Source organism: Salvelinus namaycush, chromosome 3, assembly GCF_016432855.1.
Source record: "Salvelinus namaycush isolate Seneca chromosome 3, SaNama_1.0, whole genome shotgun sequence".
Taxonomy (NCBI): Eukaryota; Metazoa; Chordata; class Actinopteri; order Salmoniformes; family Salmonidae; genus Salvelinus; species Salvelinus namaycush.
The window spans coordinates 54,537,068-54,561,451 of NC_052309.1; the positions used below are offsets into that span (position 1 = coordinate 54,537,068).

General features: G+C 44.2%; 2 protein-coding genes across 3 annotated transcripts in view; one reads left to right on the top strand and one right to left on the bottom strand.

Moving 5' to 3' along the window:
- LOC120043916 (calcium/calmodulin-dependent protein kinase kinase 1-like) overlaps positions 1 to 18,626 on the top strand; it is a 96,053-nt gene extending 77,427 nt beyond the window's left edge. The window contains exon 15 of the mRNA XM_038988519.1: positions 18,554 to 18,626. Within this exon, the coding sequence (XP_038844447.1) occupies positions 18,554 to 18,626 (73 nt within the window). The remainder of the gene's footprint in view (positions 1 to 18,553) is intronic.
- A 1,443-nt stretch (positions 18,627 to 20,069) lies between these two features.
- Positions 20,070 to 24,384, bottom strand: part of LOC120032629 (P2X purinoceptor 1-like) — a 47,131-nt gene continuing 42,816 nt past the window's right edge. For both annotated transcript variants that reach the window (XM_038978812.1, XM_038978804.1), the window contains one exon: positions 20,070 to 24,015. The gene's annotated coding sequence lies outside the window, so the exon portion shown is untranslated. The remainder of the gene's footprint in view (positions 24,016 to 24,384) is intronic.

A 24,384-nucleotide genomic window follows, 5' to 3' on the forward strand; every position in this document is an offset into this window, starting at 1 on the left:
TTGTGGTAGAGGTGGACGCCTCGGACACCGGAGCAGGGGCGGTCCTTTCACAGCGGAACGAGGAGGACAAGAAACTGCACCCATGCGCCTTTCTCTCCAGGCAACCGGGAGCTTTTGGCAGTTAAATGGTCCCTTTAGGGGTGGAGACACTGGTTGGAGGGGGAACCTCATCCTTTCGTGATCTGGACAGACCATAAGAACTTGGTGTCCATTCAAGAAGCCAAGAGGTTGAACGCTCGCCAGGCTAGGTGGGCTCTGTTTTTTAACAGGTTCGATTTCACACTAGCCTATCGCCCGGGGATCCAAGAATCAGAAAGCAGATGCCCTGTCCCGCCAACACAATGTCTCTAACGAGGGGAGGGACTCCGAGGCCATCATCCCCAGCTCCCGCATTGTGGCCCCTGTGATATGGAGTATCAAATCAAATCAAATTGTATTGGTCACATACACATGGTTAGCAGATGTTAATGCGAGTGTAGCGAAATGCTTGTGCTTCTAGTTCCAGCAGTGCAGTAATATCTAACAAGTAATCTAACAATTCCCCAACATCTACCTAATATACACAAATCTAAAGGTATGGAATAACAATATGTACATATAAATATATGGATGAGCGATGGCCGAGTAGCATAGGCAAGATACAATAGATAGTATACGATACAGTATATACATATGAGATGAGTAATTTAAGATATGTAAACATTATTAAAGTGGCATTGTTTAAAGTGACTAGTGAGTCTCTATGTAGGCAGCAGCCTCTCTGAGTTAGTGATTGCGGTTTAGCAGTCTGATGGCCTTGAGATAGAAGCTGTTTTTCAGTCTCTCGGTCCCAGCTTTGAAGCACTTGTACTGACCTCACCTTCTGGATGGTAGCGGGATGAACAGGCAGTGGCTTGGGTGGTTGTTGTCCTTGATGATCTTTTTGGCCTTCTTGTGACATCGGGAGTATTGAGACCACGGTACGACAAGCCCAGACCCGAGAACCTGACCTCGGCCGAAGTCCCACTAACAGACTTTATGTTCCACGATCAGCCCGTTCTCGAGTGCCACAATGGGGACAATTCTCTAAATTAACTGGGCATCCAGGGGTTAATCGGACACTGGTGTTCCTGAGGCGGAAATTCTGGTGGCCCAACATGATTGAGGATGTGAGATCCTTTGTTGCGGCCTGTTCCACCTGGGCCCAAAGCAAGTCCTCACGACAGCGACAGGCAGGGTTGCTCCAACCTCTGCCCATCCCCAGCCGGCCCTGGTCCCATCTGTCCTTAGACTTTATCACAGGGTTACCTCCATCCCAAGGGCTTACCACTATCCAGGTGGTCATCGATCGGTTCTCCAAGGTAGCCCATTTCATCGCCTTATCTAAGTTGCCCTCAGGGAAAGATTACCCATGTCTTTTGACTACACGGACTTCCCCATGACATTGTCTCAGATCGTGGGCCCCATTTCTTTGCACGGTATTGGAAGGCCTTCTGTTCCCTGTTGGAGGCGTCGGTGAGTCTCTCCTCGGGGTTCCACCCACCCTATATCAGATATTTTCTTTGCAGTATTGGCCAATAGCAATATATATATTTTTCATTTTATGTATTTTTTAACCATGACAGAGCATAAAACACACTCTAGGATCAGAACATTTCACTTAATGATAAACAACTCAGAAAAGTAAATTGAATGGTGAAAATGTTAATGGTGGAAAATAAATAGATATTTTTTGGGACCCATTTGTTCGTCAAAAGCCATTTCTGGGCCAGAAAAATAAATACAGTATACAGGTCCATTATAATTTGTACACATTTATTATTTGGAGGTTCATGTTGGAGATGCAATATTGTGGACATTTTGGGACAATACCTATACAGTCAAATGGGAAAACTGTGCCGGCCAACCAGGAGCTGGAGAAGTTCCTCTGCTGTTTCGTCTCCACTCAGGCCAGCAGCTGTAGCAAGTTCCTCATCTGGGCAGAATATGCTCATAACACACTGCCGAACTGTCGCCGTTCAAGTGTCAGTTCGAGTTCCCCCCTGTTTCCTGAACAAGAGGCCGAAGCGGGGGTGCCATCAACCGAGGCTGTTGCTGCACCTGGATCAGAGCGCGATCCTCCTTGCTCCACTCCTCTGCCCGACACCAACACCAGGCAAACCGGCAGCAAAGGCCTCTTCGGCTCCTCTGACCGGGTCAACGTGTGTGGCTTTCCACCCGTGATCTTCCCTTAAAGGTGGAATCGTGGTAGCTCGCTCCATACTACGTAGGACCATTCAAGATCCTGAGTCGCATCAACCTATCATCTCCAGCTTCCCAAGTCTATGAGGGTCTGTCCCTTCTCTCCCTCCACACCTGCTGCTCCGCCCCCTCAACTTGTGGATGGCAGCCCAGCCTAAACTGTCCGGCGTTTGTTGGAGGTTCATCAGGTCCAAGGCACCCTGCAGTACCTGGTGGACTGGGAGGGCTACGGTCCCTAGAATTGGGTCCCTGCCCGGGTCATCCTGGATCTGGGAAATTGTTCGGGACTTTAACCAACTATGCGGGGGTCGCCCTGGCTCAGTGGCTGGAGCCGCTCCTAGAAGGGAGGGTACTGTCATGGTTCCACCTGTCACCAGAGGGTGGCAGAGAACGTCCTATAGACATTAATGACAGTCTGGTGTGTCCTATTACTCATTATGATTTCCCTGTTAAAAGAGGTGTGTTTTCTAGTTTCCTTTGCAGAAGCTTGAATTGTTTATTGTATGCATTTGTTTCCTGAGTGAGTTTTTGAGACTGTTTTTTCCAGTATACTGTGATCCTGCAGCTACTGTTTATCAGTAAAGTATTTATGTTTATCCTTAAACACTGATTCCTCATCTGGTCTCTTCTCTGCACCTGGGTCCAACTTCACCACGTTACACTGTCTTTCTCTCTGTTTTCAATCTAATTCCTCCCCCTCTCTGGCAGTGAATAAGAGAAAGACATAATGGTTTGGAACTGTCCCGGTTTTACCTCAGATGCCCCTGACCTGTGATGTTTTTGTTATTTTGTATACATTTACTATCCCTTTGGAATAGTAAACCTTGAGAATGCATTATGTTTATTGGCTATACTAGACCTATACTGGACCTGTCATTAATTAAACAATTTCTCCTAAACATGTAACTTCACTGGGTAAGATAAGGATAGTGAGACAGTTGGAGACACATGTGACACAAAATCTGTATTTGACACAACAAAGGGTGACCTGAACATTGACTGGTTAGCAACTAGCTGTCCTCTCAAGAGGAACATTCTAACTGTGACTAATGCCTGTATTTTGACCCAGATTATCACTCAACCAATTAGAGTGCATACCAATAGTGTTGGATCTGTGATATCCACTTGTATTGATTATATCTTATTCTTCACTAATGCTGAAAAGCTTTGCTCCACAGCACTATCAGTTACCTTTGTCTGTAGTGTCCATAACATTGTGGCAATAATAAGGAAAGCCAAAGGTTGGGCATGAAGTCATTTACTGTATAAGTGTTTTCTCAGGACTCAAAATATTTTCTCAGGACTCTTTTGTTGAAAATGTAAAACATGTATGTTGTGTATGAGGAAGTTAATCCAGATGCAGCACTGTAAATATTTGTACAATTATTCATGCCAATTGTTGACAAGCATGCACCTGCTAAGAAATTAACTGTGAGAACTGTTAAAGCCCCCTCAATTGATGGTGAATTGAAAAAATTTATAATTTAAATCTATGGTTGCCTGAATTGGGTCTCAATTAGAGACAGCTGGTTATTGTTGTCTCTGATTGGGAGCCATATTTAAGGCAACCATAGGCTTTAGCTGTTTGTGGGGAATTGTCTATGTTGAACGTAAGTAGTTTGTGTGTGCACTTGCGTTTGTAGCTTCACGGTCGTTTGTTGTTTTGGTTAGTTTGTGTATAGTGTTTGTTTCGTGTTTTTTCCCTCTCTTACAAAATAAAGAGATGTATTTTCCACGCGCTGCATGTTGGTCCACTGTCATTCAAGAAGACGACCGTGACAGTGACTAAATTGAACAAAAAGAAGAAGAAATTATATTAATATACCAAGATAAATGACATAAAAACCAATGGAAAAGAACTTTGGAGTACCTTAAATGATATCATGGGCAGAAAACCCAATTCATCTCCATCGTTCATTGAAGTTGATAGGTCATTTATAACAAAACCTTTCCATATTGCCAATGATGGCACCGACAGACAGCTCTGCTTCTAGTTCCTAAGCAACAGAACGTTGTTTGTGCCAGAAAGAACATTTGGATATCAGAGCAGCGGTAACTCACCAGCATTACGACCAGGAATACAACTTTCCCGAATTGGATCCTTTGTTCGTAACCCCCAAGGCAATTAAACTTATCCCAGGTTGTGCCAAGACACCGTCGGCAGAGAAGAGGTATTCGGAGTGGATTTAGTAATCCGACTCAGGAGGTGTGCACATCATCCACCGCTTCTGACTATATTACTCACTAATGTTCAGTCCCTGGACAATAGAGTAGACGAGCTCAGTGCGAGGATCTCCTTCCAGAGAGACATCAGGGACTGTAACATACTCTGTTTCACAGAATCATGGCTCTCCCCGGATATACTGCCCCCTCCATACAGCCAGCTGGGATCTCAGTTGCGCAGATAGGAATAAAAAACTCTCTGGGAAGAAGAAAGGCATAGGTGTATGTTTCATGATTAAAAACTCATGGTGTGATTGTGGTAAAGTACAGGAACTCAAGTCCCTTTGTTCACCCAATCTAGAATACCTGACAATCAAATGCCGACTGCATTACATCCCGAGATAATTCTCTTCAGTCATCATCACAGCCGTGTATATTCCCCCTCAAGCCGATACCACGATGGCTCTCAAGGAACTACACTGCACTTTGTGCAAACTGGAAACCGCATATCCTGAGTAGGGCTGTGGCGGTCATGAAATTTTGTCAGCCGGTGATTGTCAAGCAAATAACAGCCGGTCTCACGTTAATTGACCATTAATTAACATAAACATGTTTAGCATCTCCTGGCTTCCACGCATAGCCTACAAGCCACTGATGCAGACCTTTTGGAACATCTACATTTTAAAAAGTGTAATAAATCCATTTAATGTAGCCTACACCATCACAAGAAAGCAGTTCTTTATTTTAGACAGGTCTAAAGAAACATGATATGAAGAAAATGTTGTCTATTTCAGAACAGAATAGCATACTCCAAGTTGTCCTTATGTTAGGCCCTGATATGGCTATGCCATATGGCTGTGGGCTACACTAGTTCATTTAGCAGACAGGATTTGCTTAGAATTCCGTGGCATTATTTTTTCTTATTTTATAGTATGAAGAATACAATTGAACATAGCTTAATAAAAAAGAAAGAATGTTTTCTCCAAACGATTTCAAGGGAAGTTGCGCACATGCGGCTATTCTGTGTTGAGCGGTCAACAAATAACCAGTCCTCCTATATGCTTAATTTAGATGTTGCTTGCAACTTTAGGCTATATGTTTAGATGATGGGACTCTAATGAAAAAAGGTGCTTGAAAGGCATCAGTCTTTCATTCACAATTTGAAAAGCACTTGATAATATTCTCACGAGGCCTCAAATTTCCAAAGCAGCACTCACTTACATGGCTCTCTCAGATATCTGTCACGGATCCCTCTGGAACTTTCATTGTGCACACCTGACCCCTATTCCCACTGATTGTATTTATATATATGTGCCCTTTGTTCACCATGGTGGGGTCGATTATTGTTACAATGTCCATTGGTGCGTGTTAGTACTTGTGCTGTGTGTTTTGGGCTTTCATGCCCTTGTGGATTGCGCAGATGATTGCGGGTCTCGTCCCGTATGTTAATCATTGTGTGCGTGTGTATGTATTCGAGGTACTCCTTGCTCTTTTGTCTGAGTTTCAACCCTGTGTTTTGTGTACGTTTGGTCTTCGTCCCCGTGCCTTTACACGGCACGCCATAATTTGGGGTATAATAAAAAAAAATATTACGCATTCCTGCGCCTCTCTCCCGAATCTCTTCATACCAACGTGACAATATCTAAATTCTTTTTAGCCAATTTCCTGTCACGTGATCTGGTCCTTCTCACTAATTTGAATATTGAAGATAGAACTGTCTACATTTAGCCTACTTTTCGTCAGCCAACAAGATGAGTAGGCCTAACGAACAGCAAAGGCACTAGCCTATGTCAATCTACTATCCCCCATAGTACAGAAGTCGACCTATTCTATTGGTTAACTTGTCCTTCTGTGCAATAAATAAATATTCCAAACATACTCTGGGACATTTGTGGGATGCGATAGATCCCAAATTAATACAACCATGAGGTGTGCAACTATGATTTCAAAAACTCACAAAAAAAGGCATGCGCTATTTCTTGCCTTACTGCACAAACTGAGCATCATTCACAAGTGATAATACATCATGTTGTGACTTTACTTTCATCAATCTGATGACTGTTATTTATCGAATCAACTAACTATGTTTAATTGTTACCTGATTAAATTAATCAAGTAACAATTCACTCATTAGGAATTTGGGGCACCACGAAAGCGGTTTTTTAAAGAGTTACCATCTCCCGAATTAAACTCTAAAGGTCTTTACCTATTACATCCATAAAACAGTCAACGTATTAAATCATAACCTCTTTTTATATCATCATTCTGAACAGTCGTAACCTTCTTGGATCTACAAAAACCCCAGCCTTACTTATGATTCAGTACTACACAAATTGGTTTAATTATTTATTTACTAGCAAACTAATTGATAAAACAGGATGACATACACACTTAATACATGAGAAAAAGGTCCCTAGCGCACTGACACAACATGGCTTTTTACACAACGACATGGAGAGGGAGAGAGAGAGAAACAGACACCTGTCTTCATACATGTAGCGGGGTGCATGATTGGCGGCAGAGAAGTCAGGCACAGGAGAGCAGAACTGGGTAATAATCGGAGATTTATTAAGCAAAACCAACGGCATCCAGAACAACAAGATAAATGGGCACAAAATAACCCGTCGTGCGCTCACGGTGAACGTGCACAAGCACTACAATAAACAATCCCACACAAAGACATGGGGGTAACAGAGGGTTAAATACACAACGAGTAAATCAGGGATTTGAAACCAGTTGTGTGGAAACACAAGACAGACAAATGGAAAATGAAAGTGGATCGACGATGGCTAGAAGACCGGCAACGCCGAGCGCTGAGCGCCGCCCGAACAAGGAGAGGACCCGACTTCGGCGGAAGTCGTGACAATACAGTTGAAGTTGGAAGTTTACATACACCTTAGCCAAATACATTTAAAATCAGTTTTTAAACAATTCCTGACATTTAATCTGAGTAAATGCCCTATCTTGGGTCAGTTAGGATCACCACATTATTTTAAGAATGTGAAATGTCAGAAAAGTAGTAGAGAGAATTATTTATTTCAGCTTTTATTTCTTTCATCACATTCCCAGTGGGTCAGAAGTTTACATACACTCAATTAGTATTTGGTAGCATTGCCTTTAAATTATTTAACTTGGGTCAAACGTTTTGGGTAGCCTTCCACAAGCTTCCCACAATAAGTTGGGTGAATTTTGGGCCATTCCTCCTGACAGAGCTGGTGTAACTGAGTCAGGTTTGTAGTCCTCCTTGCTTGCACACGCGTTTTCAGTTCTACCCACAACTTTTCTATAGGATTGAGGTCAGAGCTTTGTGTTGGCCACTCCAATACCTTGACTTTGTTGTCGAGAAGCCATTTTGCCACAACTTTGGAAGTGTGCTTGGGGTCATTGTCCATTTGGAAGACCCATTTGCGACCAAGCTTTAACTTCCTGACTGATGTCTTGAGATGTTGCTTCAATATATGCACGTAATTTTCCTTTCCTCATGATGCCATCTCTTTTGTGAAGTGCACCAGGCCCTCCTGCAGCAAAGCACCCCAGAACATGATGCTGCCACCCCCGTGCTTCACGGTTGGGATGGTGTTCTTTGGCTTGCAAGCCTCCCCCTTTTTCCTCCAAACATAACGATGGTCTTTATGGCCATTATGGCCATTTTTGTTTCATCAGACCAGAGGACATTTCTCCAAAAAGTACGATCTTTGTCCCCATGTGCAGTTGCAAACCGTAGTCTGGCTTTTTTATGGCGGTTTTGGAGCAGTGGCATCTTCCTTGCTGAGCGGCCTTTCAGGTTATGTCGATATAGGACTTGTTTTACTGTGGATATAGATACTTTTCTACCTGTTTCCTCCAGCATCTTCACAATGTCCTTTGTTGTTGTTCTGGGATTGATTTGCACTTTTCACACCAAAGTACGTTCATCGCTAGGAGACAGAACGCGTCTCCTTCCTGAGTGGTATGACGGCTGCATGGTCCCATGGTGTTTATACTTGTGTACTATTGTTTGTAAAGATGAACATGGTACCTTCAGGCGTTTGGAAAATGCTTCCAAGGATGAACCAGACTTGTGGAGGTCTACAATGTTTTTTCTGAGGTCTTGGCTGATTTATTTAGATTTTCCCATGATGTCAAGCAAAGAGGCACTGAGTTTGAAGGTAGGCCTTGAAATACATCCACAGGTACACCTCCAATTGACTCGAATGATGTAAATTAGCCTATCTAAAGCTTCTAAAGCTAATTTTCTGGAATTTTCCAAGCTGTTTAAAGGCACAGTCAACTTAAAGTACTGTATGTAAACTTCTGACCCACTGGAATTGTGATACAGTGAAATAATCTGTCTGTAACAAATTGTTGGAAAAATTACTTGTGTCATGCACAAAGTAGATGTCCTAACCTGCTTGCAAAAACTATAGTTTGTTAACTTCTTTGGGGTAGGGGGCAGTATTTTCACGTCCGGATGAAAAGCATGCCCATGGTAAACGGCCTGCTACAAAGCCATAAAAGCTAGAATATTCATATTATTAGTAGATTTGGATAGAAAACACTCTAGTTTCTAAAACTGTTTGAATGATGTCTGTGAGTATAACAGAACTCATATGGCAGGCAAAAACCTGAGAAAAAATCCAACCCGGAAGTGGGAAATCTGAGGTTGGTCGATTTTCAACTCAGCTCCTATTGAAGATACAGTTGGATATTGGTAATGTTGCACTTCCTAAAGCTTCCACTAGATGTCAACAGTCTTTAGAAACGTGTCTGATGCTTCTACTGTGAAGTGGGGCCAAAGGAGAGGGGAATATGTAAGGTCTGACCATGCGCGTTCATGTGAGAGCAAGCTCTGTTCCATCGCACTTCTGAAGACAAAGGAATACTCCGGTTGGAACATTATTGAAGAATTATGTTAAAAACATCCTAAAGATTGATTCAATACTTCGTTTGTCATGTTTTACGGACTGTAATATAACTTTTTTAACTTTTCGTCCGTACTTTCCGCTGGACTTGCCCGCGCGTCGTGAGTTTGGAAAGTGTACTGAACGCTAGAACAACAAGGAGGATTTTGGACATAAATTATGGACATTATCGAACAAAACAAACATTTATTGTGGAACTGGGATTCCTGGGAGTGCATTCTGATGAAGATCATCAAAGGTAAGTGAATATTTATAATGTTATTTCTGACTTCTGTTGACTCCACAACATGGCGGGTACCTGTATGGCTTGTTTTTGTGTCTGAGCGCCGTACTCAGATTATTGCATGCTGTGCTTTTTCCGTAAAGTTTTTTTGAAATCTGACACAGCTGTTGCATTAAGGAGAAGTTTATCTAAAGTTCAATGTAAAACACTTGTATCTTTTACCAATGTTTATTATGAGTATATCTGTAAATTGATGTGGCTCTGAGCTCATGGTGGGTGAAGCGGTGTGGATGAAGCCACTAACAGGGGACCAGACGGGCCTCTGGAGACTCGGATCCTGTGTGCATAAAGTTGAATGGATCACTGTACCGTCGTAATAGGGTTGACCTTCGGGTTGCTGAGCCAGCACCTACTCAGAACCCTGATGGTCATAGGGGTCGCATGACAAAGAACGGACCCCCAGCAAGTCATGTGGGGCCTGAGTCACTGGGTGAAGGGATTACAGGGCAGATTACAAGGGATTACAGGGCAGCCGCTCCCTCGCCCATCAGTACTCCCATGCTCATCAGCACTCCCCTAAGATATGCACTCCCCGAATAATGCAAAGAAAATAAGTTTATATTCATTATTAAACAACACAATACTAATGTTTTATCTCAGGAAGAGTTCAGAAATCAATATTTAGTGGAATAACCCTGATTTTCAATTACAGCTTTTATGTGTCTTGGCATGCTCTCCACCAGTCTTTCACATTGATGTTGGGTGAATTCATGCCACTCCTGGCGCAAAAGTTCAAGCAGCTCGGCTTTGTTTGATGGCTTGTGACCATCCATCTTCCTCTTGATCAAATTCCAGAGGTTTCAATGGGGTTCAGGTCTGGAGATTGGGCTGGCCATGACAGGGTCTTGATCTGGTGGTCCTCCATCCACACCTTGATTGACCTGGCTGTGTGGCACTGAGCATTGTCCTGCTGGAAAAACCAATCCTCAGAGAGTTCAGAAAGAGACAAATCTAGACAAATCTAGCACCCCCAGATCATCACCGATCCTCCACCAAATTTCACAGTGGGTGCTAGACACTGTGGCTTGTAGGCCTCTCCAGGTCTCGCTGTCACGATCTTTCAAGATCGAACCCAGAAGCAGACCAGGACAAGGAGCGTAGGAAGAAGGTGAGTATTTATTTACAGTGAAATGTGAAAAGGTAGATATATCCAGATGGCGTAGCGGGCAGCGGTGGTGAGTAGATGAGAGGAAATAGGTGAATCCAATGTAGTAGCAGAATCCTCTGTCAACCAGGCGGGAATGGAGTGAATGATCCAGGTGAGTAATGTTCATGGCTAACGATCCGGCAGGGAATGGAAGTCAGGTCAGAGCTTTTGAAGGGTAGAGATGATGATCAGGACAGGTGTGCAGATTACTGACGGGAAACAGGTGCGGGTGAAATCAATCTCCCAATGAGCTAATTCGCCCGGCAACCAGACAGGGTGCGTTCCAGGACACCTGAAACACACTCCAGGACAGACACAGGCAAACCCAGACTCAGGAAGCGGGATTCGTGACAGTACCCCCCCTCCGACGAACGCCACCGGGCGGACTACCTGGAGCGCCAGGATGGAGGCGGTAGAAGTCACGAATCAGGTCGTCATCCAGAATCTGTCGCCGAGGAATCCAACTCCTCTCCTCTGGACCATATCCTTCCCAGTCCACTAGAAACTGGTACCCTCGACCCCGCCGTCTGGAGTCCATGATGCGGCGCACCGTGTAGACAGGACCACCTCCGATCATCCGCGGAGGAGGAGGACGAGGAGGAGGAGGCAACAGAGGACTGAGGTGAACCGGCTTGAGACAGGAGACATGAAAAGTGGGATGCACTCTAAGTGTTGCAGGCAACTTGAGTCGAACCACCACAGGATTTATGATTCTCTCCACTACAAACGGACCAATGAACTTAGGTGACAACTTCCTTGACTCCGTCCGTAGAGGAAGATCCCGTGTAGCCAACCAAACCTTATCTCCAACCGTATAAGCTGGGGCAGGAATACGGCGACGGTTCGCCTGTATCTGATACCGGTCAGAAACTCTAAGGAGAGCCTTCCTGGCCCGATGCCAGGTCCGGTGGCAACGACGAATATGGGTCTGGACAGAGGGAACCGAGAGATCCCTCTCCTGAGAAGGAAACAAAGGAGGTTGGTATCCGTAAAGGCATTGGAAGGGGGACATCCCAGTGGCAGATGAAGGAAGGGTATTATGGGCATACTCAACCCAGGGTAATTGAGATGACCAAGAGGTGGGATCAGAGGAGACAAGACAACGCAGCGTGGACTCCATCTTCTGGTTGGCTCTCTCCGCTTGACCATTAGATTGTGGGTGAAATCCAGAAGTGAGACTGACTGTAGCTCCAATGGCCAAACAGAAGGATTTCCAGACAGCAGAGGTAAACTGAGGACCACGGTCAGACACAATGTCACTAGGCAATCCGTGAACCCTGAAAACCTCCCTGACCAGGATCTCGGACGTCTCCGTAGCCGATGGAAGCTTGGAGAGAGGAACAAAATGAGCAAACTTGCTGAATCTGTCCACAACGGTCAGAATGACCGTGTTCCCAACAGAAGGGGGCAATCCCGTGACAAAATCCAGGGCCAGATGCGACCAAGGTCGCCGAGGAATAGGTAGGGGGTGAAGAAGCCCAGAGCTGGGCCGATTGGTACTCTTGTTCTGGGCACAAACAGGACATGCGGCAACAAACCTCCGGGTATCTTCTCCCATGGCCGGCCACCAAAAACGTCTGCGCAGTAGTGCCATAGTCCGAGCAACGCCAGGGTGACAAGCTATCTTGCTGGCGTGGGACCACTGAAGGACAGCAGAACGGACCGACTCGGGTACGAACAACCGACCGGGTGGACCGTTACCGGGACCGGGCTGCGTCCGAAGGGCCGCCATCACATCCTCCTCTATCCTCCATGTAACGGCTCCCACGACAACATTCTGGGGAAGAATCGTCTCAGTCTTGACCCCACTCTCCTCCGTCTTAGAGAACATCCGGGACAGGGCGTCCGCCTTCCCGTTCTTAGACCCAGGTCGGAACGTCAGGGAAAAATTGAAACGTCCAAAAAACAAGGCCCACCTAGCCTGACGGGCGTTGAGACGTTTAGCCGATTGTACGTAAGCCAGATTCTTGTGGTCAGTCCAGACCACAAACGGTTGCTCCGCTCCCTCCAACCAGTGCCGCCACTCCTCCAAGGCAAGCTTCACAGCGAGAAGCTCCCGGTTACCCACATCGTAGTTTCTTTCAGCTGGAGAAAGACGACCAGAGTAGAAAGCGCAGGGATGGAGTTTACCGTCAGTGGAGCTACGCTGGGACAGGATGGCGCCCACACCCATATCAGAAGCATCCACTTCCACAACGAACTGACGGGAAGTGTCAGGTTGAGAGAGAATCGGGGCGTTGGTGAATCGGCTCTTCAAGTCCAGAAATGCTCGGTCTGCCTCAGGAGTCCAACAGAACTTTCTGGTGCAAGACGTCAGGGCAGTTAAAGGTGCAGCCACCCGGCTGTAGTCACGGATAAACCTCCGATAAAAATTTGCAAACCCCAGGAATCTCTGGAGCTGCAATCTTGTACCGGGCTGGACCCAATCCCGAACCGCCCGAACCTTCTCTTGGTCCATCTTGATCTCTCCCCTGGATATGATGTACCCGAGGAAGGACGTTGTATGGGCGTGAAAATCACACTTCTCCGCCTTCACGAACAGACGGTTCTCCAATAACCGCTGCAGGACCTGCTTGACATGCAGAACGTGGCTAGAAAGCTCCTTGGAGAAGATGAGGATATCATCCAGGTAAACGAACACAAAAATACCAATCATATCTCTCAAAACGTCATTCACCATACTTTGGAACACCGCCGGAGCGTTGGTCAGTCCAAACGGCATCACCTGGTACTCAAAATGTCCCATCGGAGTATTGAACCCAGTCAACCACTCGTCCCCCTCCTTGATCCGAACCAAATGATAAGCATTACGTAAATCAAGCTTCGTAAAAACCGTAGCACCCTGTAAGGAATCGAAAGCCGAGCTCATCAAGGGCAGGGGATACTTGTTCTTAACCGTAATCTCATTCAAACCCCGATAATCAATACACGGTCGAAGAGAACCATCCTTCTTGCTCACAAAAAAAAATCCTGCTCCCAAAGGTGATGACGATGGCCGAATGAGACCTGTAGCTAGAGACTCCTTGATGTAGGTCTCCAAGGCCTCACGTTCCGGTCGAGAGATACTGTATAACCGTCCCTTGGGAAAGGCAGATCCAGGAAACAGATTAATCGCACAATCATAAGGTCGGTGGGGAGGAAGAGACAGAGCCTTCTGTTTACTGAATACCTCACCCAACTCGTGATATGTTTCTGGAACCAGGGACAAATCAGGAGGAGCAGAGTCACTGACCTGACTGGAAACAGCAGGAGAACAGGCAGTCCTAAGGCAGTTAGCATGACACTCAATGTTCCAACTAGTTACCTTCCCTGTCACCCAATCAAACGAGGGATTGTGTTCCTTCAGCCAGGGGTAACCAAGAACCAGAGGAACATGGGGCGAGGACAAAATGAAGAAAGAGATAAACTCTGAATGATTTCCCGACACCAACATCTTAACCGGTTCAGTCCTCATAGTGATCCGTGCCAGACTACTGCCGTTCAGAGTGGTTGCTTCAATGGCTTCCGGCAATTGCTCCTTGGAAAGCCCCAGCTGTTCCACCAAGTCGGCATCCATAAAGTTGCCATCGGCACCTGAATCGATAAAAGCGTTCAGGTCAAAACTCTGATCCTTATTCATAAGGGTCGCAGGAAAACGGGGTCTGACAAGATCCTTGAGAGATTGAAACTGGCTCGCTAAAATTCCTCCCAAATTTAGCGAGCCGGGCAGTTTAACGGGCGCTGTGGACAAGCGGAGTTGTAATGTCCCGATCTACCACAGTAGAAAGAGCTATTGGTCTCACGTCTACGTTGGCGCTCCTCCTTAGTTAGCCCGTGTCGCCCCACTTGCATTGGTTCAGAATCTGGTGGCAAGACTCCTCCACTAATCCCGTGTGGAGAATAACGATCAATACGTCCTGGTTCACCTCCTGAACCGAATGGTAACCGAGTTACAGATTGATTGGATAGACCCCACTGCTTCTCCCTCCTTCTCTCTCGGACTCTATTATCAACCCGAATAGATAAAGCGACCAAGCTGTCTAAGTCACTAGGCTCTGGATAAGAAATCAGCTCATCCTTAAGTTCATCTGACAACCCCTTGTAAAAAACCGCTTGTAGTGACTCCTCATTCCAACCACTCTCCACAGCCAATGTCCTGAACTCAATCATAAAATCTGCCACACTGCGATCTCCTTGGCGAAGAGAGAACAAACGTTTAGCTGCGTCCTTACCTCGGACTGGATGATCAAAAAGCTTCCTCATCTCTCCCGTGAACTCCTGATATGAAGCCGTGCAGGTTCCCTGTCGTTCCCAAACGGCTGAAGCCCATTCCAGAGCTCTTCCACGCAACAGTTCAATAACCAAGGCTATCCTAGCCTTGTCAGTGGCGTAAGAATGGGGCTGTAGATCAAACACTAACCCACACTGCATAAGAAACGAACGGCATTTTCCCAAATCCCCTTCATATTTATCAGGCGTCGGTACCTTGGGTTCACGAAATGGAACCGCTTCAGACACGGCAGGTGAGATGGGTGAAACCGGTGGTGAATGAATCACCTGCAAACTGAGCTGATCCTGGACTTGTGTCAAGCTAGCAGATAAATTCTGGATCGAACTCGCTATCTCCTGTAGCGCCGTATTGTGTTGTCCCAATTTCTTCTCCTGCAGGGTAATGGCATGGCAAACGGAGTCCAGGTCCGCTGGGTTCATTACTGGCCGGATCGTTCTGTCACGATCTTTCAAGATCGAACCCAGAAGCAGACCAGGACAAGGAGCGTAGGAAGAAGGTGAGTATTTATTTACAGTGAAATGTGAAAAGGTAGATATATCCAGATGGCGTAGCGGGCAGCGGTGGTGAGTAGATGAGAGGAAATAGGTGAATCCAATGTAGTAGCAGAATCCTCTGTCAACCAGGCGGGAATGGAGTGAATGATCCAGGTGAGTAATGTTCATGGCTAACGATCCGGCAGGGAATGGAAGTCAGGTCAGAGCTTTTGAAGGGTAGAGATGATGATCAGGACAGGTGTGCAGATTACTGACGGGAAACAGGTGCGGGTGAAATCAATCTCCCAATGAGCTAATTCGCCCGGCAACCAGACAGGGTGCGTTCCAGGACACCTGAAACACACTCCAGGACAGACACAGGCAAACCCAGACTCAGGAAGCGGGATTCGTGACACTCGCACCCACTGTGAAATTTGGTGGAGGATTTCTGAACTCTTCCTAAGTTAAAACATTAGTATTGTGTTGTTTAAAAATGAATATGAACTTATTTTCTTTGCATTATTCGAGGTCTGACAACACTGCATCTTTTTTGTTATTTTGAACAGTTGTCATTTTCTGCAAATAAATGCTCTAAATGTAATGATGGTGAGTGAGTCGGGAGCAGGTGAAACGTTTTAATAAAACAACAAAACGACACTAACGTAAAGGCAGTACACCGATGCACAAGAACAATACCAACTGGTGAGTGAACATGGGAGAGTGCCATATAAAGGGGAGGAAATTATGAAGGTAATGGAGTCCAGGTGTGAATCATAATGATCATAATGATTGCCAGGTGTGTGTAATGATGAATCCCAGGACCGGTGGTTAGTATTCTGGCGACATCGTACGCCGGAGGGGAGGAGCAGGAGCAGACGTGACACTAAATTACAATATTTTTATTTGGAATTTGGGAGAAATGTTGTCAGTAGTTTATAGAATAAAACAAAAAAGGTCATTTTACCCAAACACATACCTATAAATAGTAAAACCAGAGAAACTGATCATTTTGCAGTGGTTTCTTAATTTTTTCCAGAGCTGTGTGTGTATGCGACCAATACAATTTTATTTTATTTGAACCCTGCCCATCAACTTGGAAGCACAACACCACTGCCCCCTGCTGAGGACATGACCTAACCACCCCGTCTCTACAAACCTTACACACTAATGTAGGCTGACTGACATTGCATGACAGATGGACGCTTTCAGGCACAGATCTAGGATCAGCTTACCCTCCACAAACCCTATCCCTAACCGTTAGGGAAAAACCTCAAAGCTGAGCTGATCAATGTTGAAGGGCAACTGACTCCCACATGTAGTGGTGGAAGGATGCTCATAGCTCTCCGTCACCCTCCGACGACCTCTCCTGACCTCAGGCTCTGACCCTGTGTCCGTTTTCTTCCCCGCTCTGTCTGCTGCAGGGATGCGTGGCCGTTCCGCCACTCTTTAAAACTCCACCCCTCTCTAAGGTAAAGTTGTGTGGTCATTGGTCTGGCACGCTGTCTGTCAAAATTCCTAACAACCCCCCCATCCTGTTGTCCTTATCCATTGGTGTTCCTTCATGAGAAAGGCGGGGCAAATGTTTTTCCCCAACTGTCAATCCAACTGTGACTCAAAAGTCTCCGACTGCCATCTCCCTGTGTTACACATAACATGTGTTGTTGTCACCATTTCTGTGTGTTGTCATTGAAGATGGTGTTTCTTGCCTTCCTCAATGCGATGACATTAGGTGGCTCCTGTTTCTCGCCACGTGTATGATAGAGACTAAATATGTGTCGGGTTACAAGACCCTAGACTTATTTAAATTTTTGACAAAAACAGCACTTTACAGTTTATAAAAGTACAGATTCAGAGCTTCAAAATGGCATATCGTATACTGCAATTGGAGAAAATGATGGGAAAGTAATGATGCTATGAAATTTGATATACTTGTTTACCCACTTTTGAGAAAAAGCCCTTCAATGTTTTTGTAGAGGTTTATACACTTGCTGGAGAGCTCTTCTTTGTGTACACCCATTCAGCATCGTACACACCCTCTTAAGCCTTAAGCCCATCGTACACACCCTCTTATGCCCCACCCATCTCTAAGATTTCACATGTGAACGGGACTCTTTGTGAATGGATTTTTGTCTCCTTTGTTTAGCTAGCTAAACAAAGTTCATCAGCACCATATTATCTGTTATCTCAGCCAATCGTGGCCAGTCAGGAACGATCCTGTCTTTCTCCCTATAGCTAAGTGCTTTCTCCTTGGCTACCCACATGCAAAAATACTACAGTTTACTATAGAATACTACTGTACTTACTATAGAATTCTGTAGTAAACTGGTATACTGTAGAATACTATACTACACACCTTGATCATGTGTAGTACTTACTATAGAAATGTGTAGTATACTGTCCAATACTATATTAAATACTACAGTATACTACAGACTGCAAAAACATCACAGTAAATACTACAGTGATATCCGCAAAAACAATACAGTAATTACTTTAGTAAATACTACAGTATTTCATTTGCATACACCCTGCCCATTCCCCTCCCCATATCCCAATTTGTGCCACCCATATTATGGTCTATACTTGGCATGTAGGTTTCTCATTTATGGGTGGCACAAATTGTGATATATTGTGTTCCCTACAAGTTATAGAAAAGAGCAGAAGCTGTGAACTATCTGTTCAGACTTCAGTCCTACCTACCTACCTACCTACAGGTTATGGAAAATTTGCTCTTGGAGTATTTTGTCCAGTAGATTTCCTCAAAGACAAAGCCCCCACTGCTATGTCAAAGCTAAAAAAACACTGCAGTAAATACTATACTAAAGTCCGCAAAAACACTACAGTGAATACTATAGCATTTAACCATAGTAATACTATAGTATTTTTTCTTTTGGGATAAACTAGGCTTGTAATTTTAGATTTTTATTCATATTTACAGATCACATACCAGTTTGTTATTAAGGCACATGAAAGTTCACATTTTCAAGAAGGCAACAAAAACAAAAATATGTATTTTTTTACTGTTTCTCTCTCTCCCTGTCTCTCTCTCTGTCTCTATCTCTCTTCCCCTCTATATGTCTCCTGTCACTCTTTCAGAAAGGGCAGCAGTGGAGAGGGAAGTAGGGAGGGAGAGCTCGAAGACCTACATGAAGATGAACCCTTCTCCTGAATCCCGTTCCTCCTCCTCTCCTCCAGTCAGCTCAGCTCAGCCCAGCCCAGTTCTACACAGCCCTCTTAACAGGCATCTTACGCTCCTACCTTCAGTGCTTCTGGACTGAAACAGTGCTTTTTCTTGTGAGAAGTGGTTCAACTCAAGCATGGCCTCCCCTTTAAAAATTATATGCCCATCCCCTTTAAAGCCCAATCTGTACATTGCCTCTCTCCCTTTAAATCTATGATGCACTCCGCTCTTCTAATCCTGTCCTTCCCTCCATCCCTCCCTGATCTCTCCTCACTCCATCATTGCGTGTAATCACCCAAAGAAGCACATAGAACCCAGACAACACTGTACCACTGCCAGGCGTACTCAAGACTACTGGAAATTCCTACTGTATGTCCGTCTGCTGGCATTATGTTGCTGAGGAGAAGAGGAATTTTTGTCTGTCGTGTTTCGATGTCACTTTACCTACACAATGCATGGTGAACGTTATCGCCATTCAGAGACTCTCTAGGCACCATTCACAATCATGGACAATATTGGTGCCCTAAGAGCCAGCATGACCAAGAGACTGGAGCATGCAACTGACATTATTACGCCCCCTACCGTTTGAAACAAGACATACACACAGGGCTTTTAACCTATCATAATCAATAGTTTGAATGGGCAATCTGCAGATGCTTCATACATTTTTGGACTTATAAATTAATTAATTATATATACCTATGATTCTTGAAGAATATAACTTATAAATGCCTCATAAGCTTAGTTCAACTGTCATACCCCATCAGAACCAAAAGCTTGTTTTACTCCAATGTTTGTAAACACACACTGTATACATCCTCCCGGGTGGCGCAGTGGTCTAGGGCACTGCATCGCAAGCTGCGCCACCAGAGTCTCTGGGTTCGCGCCCAGGCTGGGCTGGGTTTGCGCCCAGGCTCTGTCGCAACCTGGGAGGTCCGTGGGGCGACGCACAATTGGCATAGCGTGGTTAGGGAGGGTTTGGCCGGTAGGGATATCCTTGTCTCAGTATGTAAAAATGTAATAAAATGTATGCACTCTACTGTAAATCGCTCTGGATAAGAGCGTCTGCTAAATGACGTAAATGTATAGCCTCAAAATATGCTTGACACTATCATTTTTATATATTGAAGGGTCAGTCCTTGCATCCATAGCTCTGTCTATTAATATCAGAGTGGTTACATTTCTCCAGGCCCATCCTTCAGCTTTTTACCAAAACAGAGGGAAACCTTTTTGTTATTGTTTCATCTGCGGATTGCCCCTTTAATGCTGCAGCGTTGTACATAGATCATAAATGTGTGTGTCAGTGTAATGCCATTGTTGTCTCTCTCACCTGTAAGCTGTCAACATAACCCTTCCACACGCTTCTCTTAAGTAATAATAATATATTTAATTTTAAGCGCTTTACAAGACACCCAAATTCACTTTACATACACAAGATAATCAGCAGGATTAAAAGCAATAAAATCATACATTAAAATAAGTAAGTATTATACAACTACGCCGAACATAAGGACAGACTAACCAGGAAAAAACTAAACAGGATGACACTAACTAGGGACGTGAACTAGTGAGGGATCTCTAAGACAACAGATCATGTGAAGAGGTGTGTCTTTAGTGTGGACTTGAATATGTGTATGGATTGTCAGGTTTTGACATGGAGAGGGAGGGAGTTCCAGAGTTGGGGGGGAGGGGCTGCAATGCTAAAAGCATTGTCTCCCATGAAGCAGAGCCTGGTGTGAGAGATGGTTAGGAGGCCAATGTCATAAAAGTGCAGTGAACAGGTGGGAGTGTAGAGGTGCAGGAGGTCAGTAAGGTATGTGAGTATTTTGAAGATGATCCTGTATTGAACTGGGAACCAGTGGAGTTTGAGGTTGGGGGTGATGTGGTCCCAAGGTTTGGTGTCTGTATGGACTGGTCTCTTCCTTGCTCTAATCGTCTCCCCTTCATTCTCTAATGTTTTTAGTAGGGTACAGAATTAGAGGGCTGTTTCTCTAAATCTCAGGCAGTAGGATGAAGCAAGCCTGTTTCTCTCCCCTGTCTCCTAGACTCTGACAAGAAGCAGCAACCTATCCTCCTTAAAACACATTTGAAGCCCACAATTGTGAAAGGGGGAACACTAATCATATTTATGCAGCCTATTAATCACCCTTCCAGAACCAAGTAAATGTTTTATTTCAATTTCAGAAAAACGTCATTGGAAATTGGCCCATTCATTGATAGGGATGCATGTGAGATTGCACAGCAGTAAGCTGGTTTATTTGTCCTTCATACATTCTTCTCGATTTCAAAATGGAAGTGAAAGCAGGTAATGGTGTTTGCATGTACTGTTTCTTGATTAGTAAAAGGTTAATTTATGAAATAAATGTGAATAATTGTGTTATTCTCATAACATATTTTTATGTAACAATAGTAGCAGTTCATTCAGGTCATCCAAGCACGGGGAAGGCACTTTGTACTGTATATGAAAGCGCGTTGTCAGTCAGAGCACAGCGATCTCTTCCACCGCTTTTCCAGGGACCATTACAATATGGTGATTAGGAACAACAACAACTATCTATTCACCACCACACAATCCCCATGTGGCAGAGAATGGCCCAGTAGAGTGATGTCCATTCATCCCTCTCTTCCGACTTGATGCAATTCTATTGTGCAAAACACTCCATTGAAATTAGGTACTGAGGATCTATAGGAGGGCAGCATATACATGCACATACAAGGGCCAATGCCACTTCTGAATTGAGCCTCTGTGATTTGAGCCTCTCATTTTCAAAAACGACTAATTGTGTGCACAATCCTAGAAATGATGGACACAATTTATGCAACTTCAAAACCTGTTTCCTATCATATCATCTTAGTCATGCAGTCTTTATAGGCAGTGTGGAAGACCTGATGTCAGTAGATGTGTGTTTGGGAGATGTGTATTATTGCTGTCTGTCTCTCTAAGGCCAGGATTCAGTCTTATCACACTGTGTTGACAATTCAGCTTTTAAAGGCAATGTTCCTACATTTGCTGAGATTGCATTCATGGTAAACGTGGCAGATGTCGGCGCATTCGGAAGTTACCTTTGAATGGCACATTGTCGACAGCTGCGATATAGGAAATAGCAACTATAAAGGGAATAGCCACTATATAGGGAATAGCCACTATATAGGGATTAGGGTGCCAATTTGGATGCATCGTAAACCCTCTGGTGGACATATCAGTGCACCTGTTAGGTGCTACAGTCAGAGAATGGGTAGAGGGATTGTAGTGGAAGAAAAAAGCTTTATTATGCATTCCCTGTTAGCCAGGCCAGATAGTGTTTTCTCTTTCACTCACTTATTCCATCTTCTCTTTTTCTTCATTGCCCTGCTGTTGCCTTTACACGTCAGTTTCACCTATTACGGCAGCCATATTTAATTGTGCTTCCGTCTTTGTGAATATATTTTTTTTTTCATAATTTCTATTACCGGTACATGCAATTTCAAGTGCAGAGTTTCAATCAACCATATGAAGAGCTTGCTTTGTTATCTGTTATGGCTTTTTATTTTGTTGCTTTTACTTTTTTCCCCGCTACCTTTAGGGTGAACGCTATGTTCGTGTTGCGCTGGATGTAGTTGCTTTTTGATGGAGCTTTTAAGGGTTTGTCTTAGTCACCGGTCAGTCTGTGGGTTAACTTCTCCTAACTGAAGGGCTGCTGGGATCGGAACAAAGATGGCACCTGTTGTGAACCAGCTGTCTGCCATGTTCAAGTCCCCTCTGATGACATGGCACTTTATATGTTGACGATGATGCTAAAGCGAAACACAGTTTTTTTTGTACGTCTGTCCGGAGCACTGCACTCGCAAGAATCATTATCGGTGTCTAAGGTGTATTCACCTTTGTAATGTATGTGTGTGTATGTACAAGTATGTGTGTGTGTGTCAGAAGTGCAATGTTGATGTCATTAGATTACTTCAGTGTTGTGTTCTGATTCTAAATGCACTCAGGTGCTCTTTCTTTCTGTCTATTATTCCAGGTACATTACATTGTCTTGGGAGTTGAGCTGGATGATATTGACACGTTTATGCTAATTAATATGATTAATAATTCCTTCAACCTGGGGTAAAGAGGGAATCCTCTTCAACAGATGAAACAGGCCTGTGGGAGTGAGAGTGTACATAATGTTAAGATTAGGACAGTGTCATGGTTTTTGCATCGCTGCTATGTATCATATGTGATTGTCCAGTCTCTGTGTTAAAGGTCCTGTTTCTTGTGTTGATAGATGTCTGTACTGTTCCGCATTTCTCTGAAGCCCTGTTTATACCTGGTGCTAATCTGCGTCATGTGTCCTGATCTCTTCCACATTATTATTGTGTCCACATTTTTAGTCAGGTGTAGGCATTTTAAAGACATAATGTGAACTGATTTTCATCAGAACTTATAACGGACAAGATCAGGATGAAGGATGCATGTTAGAACCAGGTATGAATGGGGCTTGAATGTACTTGTCAAGGTTCGTCAATTCCCACAAACAAAAAAAGCATGGCACACCTGTACTGAATGCAGCTGTTACAATGTAAATATGTACCAAATATATACAGAAGCTATTTTTGCATGCTTTTTGTACACCTAGACACCTAGACACACAATAAAATACAATAAAAATTATTATAATCATTTTTGAATAATTTTGTATTTTGTAAGTAACCTGTAAAAGGGTATGCAAGAGTATAACCTAAACTCAGAACATGGTTTATTGAATTCACGTGGCAATCGCAAACTGTTAATGAGAAAGATATAACCTAAAATACATAATTATTTATGTGTCTTTCAAAGTGGAGTACCCCACCAGTAGTCATTCTAGTGTTGTCTCGTGAAGACAACATTGAGGGCTCTGTGCCGATGGAAGAGGTTGGAAATGGGTGGTGCTACCATAAAGTAGAGGGCTGTTATAACCGTGTTATAAAAATGTTATGGAACTGTGTTATAATGGTCATATCAAGTTGGAAATTGGTGGTTCTCCCCTAAAGTAGAAGGGCTGCCTAAAATTAGTTATAAACCATGGCGCTTTGAGGTAATGAACCAACACTCAACTAATACACAGTGCTAATTCTGCAATGTTGAGAGAACAGTGCTTTTAGGGAGGGTGGCTGCTTCTGTCTCTGAAAGAATAATATTCTGTATTTATCTCGGTTTATCTCCTAAACAGATAGCATCATTTGAGGTCTGTTGCCAAGATTTGAAGGTATAAATAATTAGCAGTTGAATAATTGAGCTGAAGAGAGTGTCTTTTCCTGTCCAAGTGTCCTCTGCATGGCAGTACAGCCTGGAGTCTGTGTTCTGCAGGAGCCGGATCCACCTGTTTCTGCTGTCTGGAGCCCAAGAGTCATGAATCTACCCTTTGTAGGATCACTCCTGTAGGAGAGGAACAGAAAACATGGCAATGTTCAAATGGGACTCTTTTAAAAACAGGCCATTTAGCCCACTGGGCAGTTCAATAGGCCTACGTCACAGGGGGCACATAAGGAAAGAACTGTGTCAGATGTTAAATGTTTTGAAGTCCTTTGAATTGACTCCCCACAAATACTTTAACATTCTCATGTGGTTAACTGATGTGTTTCTTCTGGTCCATGTTTGAATACTTTCAAAATGCATCCTTCCGTCCTTCTTCCCTTCCTTGATGTACGTATTGACGGTAAGTATGTAAGCAACGGTTCTAATACATAGCTTCTACCTATCCAGTCATGTCAGATCAGGGATTACTGTAGTTAAGAAATAATCCAC